The sequence below is a fragment of the Triticum urartu genome, chromosome 2, assembly GCF_003073215.2.
Source record: "Triticum urartu cultivar G1812 chromosome 2, Tu2.1, whole genome shotgun sequence".
NCBI lineage: Eukaryota > Viridiplantae > Streptophyta > Magnoliopsida > Poales > Poaceae > Triticum > Triticum urartu.
Window position 1 is genome coordinate 749,894,693 of NC_053023.1, and position 11,822 is coordinate 749,906,514.

At 49.6% G+C, this 11,822-nt stretch overlaps 1 protein-coding gene across 1 annotated transcript; it reads left to right on the forward strand.

Annotated features, from left to right (window-relative positions):
* The first annotated feature begins 7,892 nt into the window (after window positions 1-7,892).
* On the forward strand, window positions 7,893-9,530 carry LOC125538558. The gene is made up of 2 exons (XM_048701829.1): window positions 7,893-8,795; window positions 8,895-9,530. Exons 1-2 carry the CDS (start codon window positions 7,893-7,895, stop codon window positions 9,528-9,530), a joined length of 1,539 nt encoding a protein of 512 aa, XP_048557786.1.
* Window positions 9,531-11,822: the final 2,292 nt, after the last annotated feature.

Consider the following 11,822-nt stretch of genomic DNA (forward strand, 5'->3'; position numbering starts at 1 on the left):
GCCTCTTGTCGGCTCCGCTGCAGGTCCGCCTCGTCTCCGATGACCCTAGAACCATCGGGGCGCGGCGGATCTTGGCAAGGGCCGGCGGGAGGGCTCCGTTGTTAGTCGTTCCTTCAAGATTTGTTAGGGTTTGTGTCCTACTCAGGAAGACGAGACGGCGACGGCTCCCTGAAGATGAAATAAAGGTTTCCCCGCCTAGTCCCTGTTCCGGTGGTGCGTCTAGCATCGTTGGTGGGCGTGTAGAGGTGTGTCTCCGGCGGATCTATCCTCGGTGGATTTGCTCGGATCTGGTTGTGGTTCGTCTATGTTCGTGTGTCTTCAGGTTGGATCCTTTTGATCTACGTTATTCTTCATCAGCGACGGTTGCTATTCAGGTTGTGACATTCAGTATTAAGGGGCCAAATCTGTTCACCGTTCAATGCCACTGCCTAGGTGATTGGAAAAGGATAATGGACGGAGGTCCACGGTTGTTTCGGAGACAGCTGGTTGTGATCCAGGAATACGATGGTTTCTCCGATGTGTTGGAATACAAACTTAACAAGATCCCTGTGTGGGCAAGAATCAAGGGTTTGCCGGATGGTTTGACAGCAAAGAGGGAGCTGGCTCAGTCCGAGAGCTGGCCGAGAAGGTGGCCGGGAAGGTTGGAGGGCCACCTTTCAAAGTGGTGGTTAATGAAGGAACTATTAATCCAAGTAGTACGCTAAGGGCTAGGGTTTTTCCTGATGAAGAAACTCCTCTGGTCCGCTTTGTTACGATTACTCTCAATGAGAGGAAGAGGTACAGGGTGTACTATGAGAAACTTCCAGATTTTTGTTACTTTTGTGGACTGATAGGACACATTGTGGAAGTGTGCGGGGACCGGATTTATGACCCCAGAACATGCGAGTGGGGAGATTGGCTGTTATGGACGCCCGAACCACCCCCGAGCAAACCTTTTGAAGCTCGTGGTGGAACAGGGAGCGCGAGAGGGTGAAGTGGAGGAAGAGGAAATAGAGGTGGAAGGCAAGGGGAAGGAGGAGTAGGGGGCTTTAACCAGGAAGGAGGGAGAGAGGGCGCAGGTGTAATGGATTTTACGCAAGAGGCTCCTATGGGTCAGTGGGAAAAGAATTATGAAAACAACTCATCTCTACAGAGGGAACTGTTAACATCAGAGGACAAGCAGTCCCAAGCCTGCTGGGCAAGGTGGCGAATACAGTGTTTCTCTTGGAAGGAGACACTACCACCACAAGCTCTGAAGCGGGGCAATCTACGCCGGGCAAGGTTTCGGTCGCAAAACGCTGAAAGCAAGGAGATGATGGAGAAGTGAAGGAAGATGATCCTGTGAACTTGGCGGCATCCCGGGAGGAGGACCGCCCATCGCAGTGAATACACTATGTTGGAACTGTCGTGGTTTGGGCAACCCCGCGGCAGTTCGAGAAATCCGTGTTCTCATGGCTAAATTTGTACCGACCGTACTATGCTTAGTTGAAAAACAGTTATCGAATGTACTGCCGAGACTCTAGCTCAATCCTTTGGCTATGATAAATCATTTGCTGTTGGATGCCCTGGAAGGAGCGGTGGACCTGTAATTTACTGGAATGATTCAATAAAGTTAGAGGTTACAGGGTACTCTAGCTAGATACCATATTGATGTTAATATACAAGAACTTGGACCCAGACCATGGAGGCTGACATGTGTTTACGGGGAAGCCCAAGTGACAGAACGTCACAAGACATGGGAAACTTTATGTTCTATTGCTGGTGTGGAAAATTGTAGGATGACTGAATATTTGTGTTATGTTGATCTGACCCAGGTGTGGGATATATATAGGGTACAATATGTGAGAGAGACTTGGAGTAGGGGACAAGTTGTACATAGTTTAAACCAATCATATCTCTAACTCCTAATCTCTAACTTAAACATAATTATACTTCTAACATTCCCCCTCAGTCGTAGCGGGAGTGAAGCGGACGATGACGACTGAATTTGAACTCTTGTGCTTTCGTCGTCTTCTCCGCCGCACCATCATCAACTGCGTCTCTGATGGGTCAGCACCAAGGGCGGTAACTGCGTCCCCTTCTGGTGCCTTCCTGCCTTCTCCTCTATTCCCTCCTGCAGTCACAGCGGGAGTGGCGTGGACGCTAGTGACGACGCGGACGCTGTTGACTGGAGTTGTTGCCGATGAGTTGCTGTAGACGTAGCCATTAATGTCAATGTCGAGGTAGCCGATCATGTGATGTAGACGTGGTCGAGATAGTCGTGGATGATGAAGCCGCACAAAGCCGAAGGCGCAAAAAATTGCGCGATGTTGTAGATGACGGAGCTGCAGTCGTGGACGATGCACCTTGCGAATGTCAGAGGGTGCCGTCGGCGATGAGTCCATCAGTTTTGCCAAGACCGGAGGAAACCCATCGAGCACACATCGGTTTTGCCAGAACCGTGTGGCCGTGTAGGGGTGTCACTATAGTGACGCCATGTCGATGCAGTCGTGCCGTCGTGGATGACGCGGTCGATGCCGTCGTCGTGACGCGGTCATTGCCGCCGTCGAGGTCGCGTCTTGCAGAAAAGTTTACCAGAGGACGCTAGGTGCTCATCTTGTGAACGAGGCGGCGGCGGTGTGTTGACGAAGATGTTGGTGAAGACGATGTTGATGAAGACCTTGGCGACGAAGTGTCGATGATGCAGCGGCGTGTCGATGATGATGCGTCGCTTGGAGGCGTCCCTCGTGGCGACGGGTGTCGATGCCGTGTCGTGTTGAAGAAGACGATGAAAAATTGCACGCTTTCCACACCGGCTTGGCGGGTGGATGGTGCATGTCGGGTCCGTAGATGTTCTCGGTGAAGACTTGTTTCTTTTCTTGGTGTAGTCGTATAGTTTGATGAAGTGGTTCGGCCTGGTGCAGTTTGGCTAGATGCAGTGCAGATGGGTCAATGCAGTCGCTCGGTTCAGCGATGGAGCGCTTGATGTAGATCCGTGCAGGTGCAGCGGTTGGTGTAGATGACCCGCTCCCAGCTGGCGTGGGCATCCCGGACTTGCGCGCGTACCGTAGCCTCGTAGGAGTCGCGTCGCATGGAGATGCCGAAACCGGCTCGTAGCCTGTGCGTGTCGTAGGAGGATGCGTAGCCGGATCCCGCGAGAGGCCCTGTATGCACGGCCCGCTAGCGCTCGCCTCTCGGCAGGCATGGCCATGTATCGATGGAGCTTGCGGCTGTGGTGGCGCTGATGTTTCCTGTACGCATGCATCGTCTAGTTTCCTGGTGCATGCATGTACATGCCTTGTGCCTCCTCGTTCTGCATACACAAATCAAGGAAGATTAGATCGGACCAGCGTGCTGCCCTCCCGATGTCGTGGTCGGGTTCCGCCTCGTGCTGGAGACGCCACGTGAAGTTTTCCTCTGATGCCGTCCTTGTGGAGCGAGTCGATGAAGTTCCCTGCTGACGCGTCGTGGACAGCAGGATCAGGTAGACGCGCCCTGCCGACTGGATGGTGTACTGCGCGGCCGGCGGCCACCAAGCGCCCGCGGGTGGCCAGTCCCGCGTGCTTGGTCGATGTCGCCCTGGAGCCGGCCGGAACAGTGCATGCGCCCGTATGTAGTCGCACGGTGCCGTGCGCTGCAGTCGGAGGCCGAAGAATTTGCTCGGAAAAGATGTAGTTGCGCATGGGAGATTTGCGGGGCATGGCCGCTCGCACTGATCATGGAATTTTCACCGGATTTTGAGGGTCGTAGGATTTATTTGTGGCTAAAAAGAATCGATCTAAGAAATTTGAAAAGGTGAAATTGATCTAATCTACGAAACTGATCTATTCGATGGAACCGATGCAATCTTTTGATCGATTAGGTGTCGCGCCCCCGGGGAGAGGAGATTAATCCCCCCGGGGGCGGCGCGCTGCGGAAGTGGTAAAGGAATCTAGGATCGGCGTCGCGAGACTAACCGCTCTTATACCATGTGGAAAATTGTAGGATGACTGAATATTTGTGTTATGTTGATCTGACCCAGGTGTGGGATATATATAGGGTACAATATGTGAGAGAGACTTGGAGTAGGGGACAAGTTGTACATAGTTTAAACCAATCCTATCTCTAACTCCTAATCTCTAACTTAAACATAATTATACTTCTAACAGCTGGAACATCAGATCTGCCGTGGGTAGCGTTGGGAGATTTTAATGAGGTACTACTGCAGTCTGAACATGAAGGAGTTAATCCAAGGGGACAAGGGCAGATGGATGGATTTCGCGACGACCTAGACGTCTGCGGGCTTGCTGACTTGGGATACAAAGGGAGAATGTGGATGTTTGAGAAGAAGGTAGCGGGCGGATCGTTTACATGCGTTCGCCTTGACCGAGCTGTTGCTGATGCGGTATGGAACTCTATTTTTCCTTTGGCGGAAGTGTTGAATGAGACAGCGGCATGTTCTGATCATGGTCGCATAGTCTTACAGTTGATGGAAGAGAGTAATGAACGCAATCAACCGAAGGACTTTAAATACGAGGTAATGTGGGAAAGGCACCCTGAGCTGCACACCTTTGTAGAAGAAAAGTGGAAGGGGGAGCAGAAGGCCTCGTCGGCATCAGAGGTGCAAGAGAAGTTGAAGGAGCTCGGAGAGCATCTACGCACCTGGGATAGTTAATTATACGTTTGGGAGTGTTAAGAGAGAAATAAAACAGTTAATGAGACAGCTTAAGGTTCTCAAGGATGTACCTGGCCGTACTGGTCCGAGCCATTTAGAAATAAAGGTAACAGACAGGCTAGCGGAGTTGTACCAGCGGGAAGAGATCTTGCAGAGACAGTGATCAAGAGTGGACTGGCTCGCCGATGGGGACAAGAACGCAAAGTTTTTCCAGCAGAGACCGTCGATGGGGAGAAGGAAAAATCGTATTGCTGCACTTTCTAAACCCGCTGGATAGTTAACACAAGATAGAGGTGAGATTGATGAAAGCATATGATAGAGTGAAGTGCGAATATTTGCGTGCTATAATGCTGAAACTAGGTTTCTCTCGGAGCTGGGTGGATATTGTTAAGAACCTAGTCAGTTCGGTTTCTTTTTCAGTCTTGTTCAATGGGAAGAGGAGTTCAGACCTAGCAGATGTATTCGGTAGGGAGATCCAATCTCCCCTTACTTGTTTTTGTTGGCAGCAGAGGGCCTTTCAGGCCTTCTAAAATTTTTTAAGTGAGTCATCTCAACTTGGTAGGATTCAAGTGGCGCCGTCGGCACAGCCTGTTAACCACTTGTTATTTGAGGATGATAGCCTGCTGTTCTTCAAAGCTACAAGTGGAGGGGCGACAGAAGTATCAAACCTGTTGGATTAATATTGCCAAGCTTCAGGGCAGAGAATCAATTCAAAAAAGTCATCAATTTTCTTTAGCAAAGGATGCCCACCAAATATCAAAGATGTGATAAAGGGGATTCTGAATGTGCCAAACGAGACATTGAAAGAAAAGTACCTAGGAATGCCCTTAGATGTAGGTGCTTCAAAATTTGGTGCTTTCAAATACCTTAAAGATAGGCTTTGGAGCAAGGTGAAGGGGTAGATGGAGAAGTCCTTGTCCTCAGCAGGGAAAGAAGTTTTGGTTAAATCAGTGGCACAAGCTGTGCCCATATTCTCAATGTCGTGCATTAAATTGCCAAGGGGCCTATGTGAACACCTAAACAAGCTTATTAGGCAATTTTGGTGGGGAAGTAAGGACGGGAAAAGGAAGCCGGCATGGGTATCATGGCAGACTATGACGGAGCCAAAATATATGGGTGGACTTGGGTTTCGCGATTTCGAGCTGTTCAATCTAGCTTTACTGGCCCGTCAATCATGGAGGATTTTAAAACATCCTAATTCTTTGTGTGCTCTACTGTTGAAGGCCATCTATTTTTCCAATGGAACTATGCTGTCCGCTGAGCTGGGAAGACGGCCTTCCCAAGTCTGGCGGGCGATCCTCGAGGGACGCGACGTCATGTGTCACGGGCTAATTATGCGAATTGGAGATGGATCAGCCACAAGCATATGGACAAAATTGGATCCCGAGAGCGGCTTCTATGAGGCCGTATGCATGCCTCTCGGCTGATCCTCCAACATTGGTTACCGAACTTATTGATCACACTAATGTAGTACGGAATAGAGGAATTCTGGAGCAGAATTTTATAGCGGCTGATTTGAATGCCATCCTCAGTATACTCTTATGCACGAGTCCGATGGTGGATTATTGGGCTTGGAACTTTGAAAGGAATGACAACTTCTCGGTCAGATCAGTCTATCGCATGCTAATTGACACGAAAAGGCGAAGGGAAAACTGGTTGGAGGGTAATGCAGGGTCCTCAGATTTTGAAGCTGAGTCCAAGGCATGGACATCTCTCTGGTCAGTCTAGGTGCCGGGTAAGATACGGAACTTCTTATGGAAGTTGGCCAAGCATTCGATACTTACGGAAGATGCCAGACATTCTAGGAACATGTCAGATGGAGACCGCTGCCAACTATGTGGTATGCATGATTCTTGGCGCCATTCCCTCTTACAATGTTCTATTGCTAGATGTGTGTGGGCCTTGGTCAACGAGGATGTAGCAGATTACGTCCAAGCTGCAGGTAACACAAATGCCAAACAGTGGCTGTTTGAGATGATGGAAGAACTACCACATGACAGTATGATCAAGGTCGTGGTTACGTTGTGGGCTATATGGTCGGCCAGGCGCAAAGCAATACATGAAGGTGTGCTGCAGAGTCCACATGCTACCCATGCGTTTATAATTAATTATATTTCTGAGTTGAATTCAATACATTTGCATGGAAGGGACACTAGGCATGAGACGCCACATGAAATATCAAGGCCGACAAGCACAAACAGATGGTATGCGTCTGGTAATGGTGAAGCAAAGATTCAAGTGGATGGTGGCCTAACAAGGGACGGTACAAGGGGTGCTGCGGCTGCTGTATGCCGTGATAATACAGGGAATTTTCTGGGATCTTCGGCTATGGTTTTCAGCGGAATAACGGACCCAACGACTGTTGAAGCACTAGCATGTCGAGAAGCATTGGCCCTTGCTCTAGATTTGTCTCTGACTAGAGTGGTCATTGCGTGCGATTGCAAATCAGTAGTGAAAGAGATAAAAAGGTGGGACGGAAATCTCAGAACGTTCGAGAGAACTCACAAGTTGTAAATTTATCTTTGAAGGCCGTAGTTTAAATTTTGATGCACACAATTTAGCTAAATTTTCTGCGTTGTTAGATGTGGGGCGCCACTTGTGGCTGTTTGTACCCCATGACACTTTTGTCATTCCTGTAAACCATACTCCCAGTGAATAAAGTTTGGTTTACCTCAAAAAAAAAAACCCACCCACCGGCTGTCTCTGCTCGAAAGTTGAAACCCTACCTACAAAATCCCCCAAACTACCTACCACTGAGCATGAGACCAGGCGAGCGGCGGTGAAGCCATCTCTTCTCTTCTCTTCTCAACACCCCCCACCCCCAACCAGGGATCCACGGCCGGAGGCGGCGGAGAGGGATTCCGGCAAGAGATGGAGGGGGATTCCGGCAAGAAGACGGAGAGCGAGTCCGGGAAGGGGACGGAGAAGGAGTCCGGCCAGGGGACTGAGATGGAGTCCGGCCAGGGGACGGAGATGGAGGGGGGACTCGAGAAGGAGACGGAGATCGAGTCCAGCAAGGGGACGGAGTATGAGAGGGGACTCAGGAAGAAACTCGAGACTCTCAGGAAGGCGCCGCACAATGTCATGAGGCTGAGCAAGAAAGAGAAGGACCCGGCGAGGCAGAGGTCACTCTTGGATTGCCAGCAGCAATTCTTGTCGGACGAGAGACAGCTCCTAAGGATCTATGATAAACTCCTCAGGATCACAATTACATGGATAGCCATAGCTAGAGTCCCGGACGGAGATTGAGAGGTATCCCGATTCCGATTCTGGCGATGAGATGGGCACAGGTTCGTGGTCCCTCATAAGTATGCAGCCCCAATTGGGAATCAGCAAGGGGACAGCGAGGGATTCCAGCAAGGAGACGACCAGGCGAATGGAGCTGGACATGGAGAGGGAACTCAGGAAGGAGCAGAGGAAACTCAGGAAGAAGTACAAGAAAGTATTAAAGCAGATGGGGAAAGAGAAGTACCAATCCCTGGTAAATGAAATCATCTCCGTGGAGAGGGAGCGCAGCGACTTGCTGGGGAGACTTACTCCCACCTTCTCTCTCTGGAAAGAAATCGATTCTCAAACAACGTGGACAATCGCCACAAAGGAGCCTGCTACTGCTACTACCAGGGACGATGAGAATCAACTTGCGGAGTACTTCAACTTGATGCTCCAAGATATGGAGGACCTGGGCCATCGGATGCTTTCTATGCTATATTTTCTCAACAAATCCAATGACCCCATCTGCTCCTACAAGGCCACCGAGCTGTGCAATACAGCAGCCAAATTAAATATGCAGATATCCAAGGGATTCGGCATGAACCATGAGCCGGAGCAGGAGCCGGAGCCGGAGCCGGGGCAGATCAACTTGTCGACTCTTTTCAGCAGATACTATCGATTTCCCAATAATTACGAGAACACCTTGGCCAAGTTAGACACGAGGGAGGAGGAGACTAAGTGTGAGGATGTTAAGGTGAAGAAGACCAAGGAAGAGGAGGACAAGGAGAATGACCCATCCACAATCGAGTATTTCAAGAAAAGTCTGGAGCTTGATCAATACTTTTTCGCCAAGGAAGACTTGAACTGGCCCCTCAAAGTCTACGGCAAGATTGCTGCTCGAGACACTGTGGACCGCAACCGCAACATTCTATTCTCTCGGTCAAAGTGTGATTACCAAGAACCTAATGGACAAGTATGTACTGTATTCAGTTTTTTGCTCATTTTATTAATCCTCCTGACTTTGTAGTACAATTGCGATTAGGTATTTATAATGATGATATGATGCTTGCAGGATGATTCCTTATGCTTGACTGGCCCCTCTCGTGCGATAGTTGCTTTGGGCCATGTAGACTTTGAAGTTGAACTCAAAGTAATCGAGGGAGCGGTGTCGCAAAGTTTGATCATTTGTGGAGGCCGTTACGGCGGTACAGATGATTGTTCCTCTTCTTCAGCCAGCGTGACTTATGGTGGTGATGGACCTACCTTCTTGCTCTCCAACCATCGCTGCACAACAGAGGTAACACTTGAGCAGCTTGATAGATCGCACCAAGCTACTATTGTGGGTGTACGAGTAACCAAAGGGGCTTGGCCTATCAAATATGGATGCCGGGTTATTTGCTTTTGGGCTCCTGCTTCTACGGCAGATGTCATTGATACCACTTGCAGGCCAGTTGTGCTGCTTGACCGCCGTGGTAAAGGATTACATAGAGGATCAGAGAACTACCTTCAACTATCAAGGAAAGTGGTTTCAGTGCAATCACAAGGAACGCTGAGAGTGGCCATAGAAGCCTATGGGAAGTCCCGTCGCTGGATTGCTCGGAAGGGCCACATTGACTTTCCTGTTCAGCAGTGCCAAACAAGCAAGCGTGCTTGTTTAGTTGGTGACACCACAGTGGAGGTGGTTTTAGCTTGGTCGTTGCTTAGTTGATTGCCCAGGTGGCTATGTAAGGTGTAAACCTTGTATACTGACAAAAATTATGCGATGTATTATGCAATCTGGTTTGTTAAAAGTCTGAGCACTATGTGTATTGTTATTCCGCCTGATGATTGTTTTCTTCCTTCTGTCAAAAAATGATGACTATTGATTGTGCTTGCTATCTTTCTTCTTTTAATTTTTTTCTCAAATTCCCTATTGTCATATTGCATATCTGGCTAGAGGAAGCTGCGCTGTGGCCGGGACTCGTTGTTGTGGCAGCTACTCCTCCTATGTGGTGGAGATATCATCACCGCACTCCTGGTGTTCGTCTAGCTTGTCTACAAGTTGGGCATATGCGGCTACGTCTGCACACTCCTCGCTCGGCTCCTCCTATTGAAAATATGCCCTATAGGTAATAATAAAATAATTCTTATCATATTTTCCATTCATCATAAAAATTTATTATTTAAGCTGGAATTGTATTGACCGGAAAAATAAATAACCTCCTCCTCAGCCTCTAAGCACGGTCGCACGCTCATCTGCAACAAAATCAGGAGTACCAAACGAGAATGCTGAGATAGAGATGCAGAGCGACTTATGATGTGAGTTCACACTCCAAAGACAAGGAACCAGCACATGAACATGATCCTAAAGCATGATGGAAATTACGTAGCATGGTAGAAACAGAAACAGTGCCAGCAGTTTAAGTAGTATTGTTAGAAGTAGAAGTATAATCATGATTAGGATAGAGACATGGAGATAGAGCAAAAATTAGTTTAACATATCTTCTCTTGTACTACAAGTCTTTTCCCATGTTGTATTCTATATATACCCATAAAAGGGTCCGATCAATATAACACACCATTCTAGGACCTTCCACCAGTTATGAAGCACGCTGTCCCAGGGAGATTAATCGCGTCTCCCTGGGGGCGCGGCACCCGGTCGATAAAAGACCAGATCTGGTTCAATAGCTTGGATCAAATTATGTAGTTTTTCAAATTTTGTGTTCTTACACTATTAGGGAAAACCTTATACACAGAAGTTTATCAGTAGCGCAGTTTAAAAGTGGGCGCTACTGCTAATTAGTAGTATCGAGGGGTACAAAAACCGCGCTACTACTAAGTTGATAGTAGTAGCGAGGGGTATAAACCCGTGCTGCTACTAAGAGGTCTCCAACAATACCCTCGGGATAGGCCATAGTAGTAGCGATGTCCACTCCGGCCCGATCCACACTCCCACCCCACCACTCTCTCTCTCTCTCTCTCTCTCTCTCTCTCTCTCTCTCATCCCTAAAAAATACTCTCTCACGAACTCACATGCTCCTCTCCCCACGATCTCCTCGCCGCCTCCACCACCCAAGCCGGCCGATTCCGGCGAGCATCGGTCGCGCGCAATACTCCCCCAAGCTCCGCCCCTCCCTCCCCTCCGTCCAGATCCGACATGGCTGCAGTTCCTACATGGCCACCCTCCACCGCGCTCTCGCACCACCTCATCCCGCTCCTCCGCCGCCAGGCCCGCCGCCGCCGCCTCCTTTGCCTGCGGCCCGCTGCGCGCAGTGTCGGCGCTGCTGGCGCCGCGGAGGCGGCTCCTGCTGCCCGTGGCTGTGGGGGATGCCGAGGGGGAGCAGAGCGAGGGCAAGGCCGAGTACTCCGAGGAACTCAAGGTCTTCGTCGGATACTTGTAGTCGTTACGTCCAAGGGATGTGGCTCCGTTCAAGATTCCGGCGTCAGTTGCGTGCTAGTTGGGGGTCCATCGCCAAGGTGAAGGGGAGATTTACTTGCTCATCCGCTCTTTGATTCGTTTCCCGGTCTTCATTTCGTCTCTTCAAAACTGCAGGCTAGGTGTTTGTGGAATTGCCTGCCTCCTTTGCAACTGCAACGGCAACGCCAGCAAAGTAAGGAACGCTAAGGCTAGGCAGAGCAAGCAAGGGGAAGGATGACCATGCCGTGGGGGCTGGCGGCATACATGGTGGACATGGTGTGGGCGGTTCTCGCCGGGTGGGTGTCGGCGTGCCTGCTGGTCACCAACGAGATCGCCCGCGGCATGCGGGCCGCGGAGATTGGCCCCTTCGTCGTGGGGTGATTCTCACTTCGGGAATCGTCCCTTCTGACTCCTTCATGCAGGTGCTCTGCTCTGAACCTTCTGCTCTAGTTTCTTTGCTAGTAAATTGATGAATGATATGTCTCCAACGTATCTATAATTTTTGATTGTTCCATGCTATTATATTATCCATCTAGGATGTTTTATATGCATTTATATGCTATTTTATATGATTTTTGGGACTAACCTATTAACCTAGAGCCC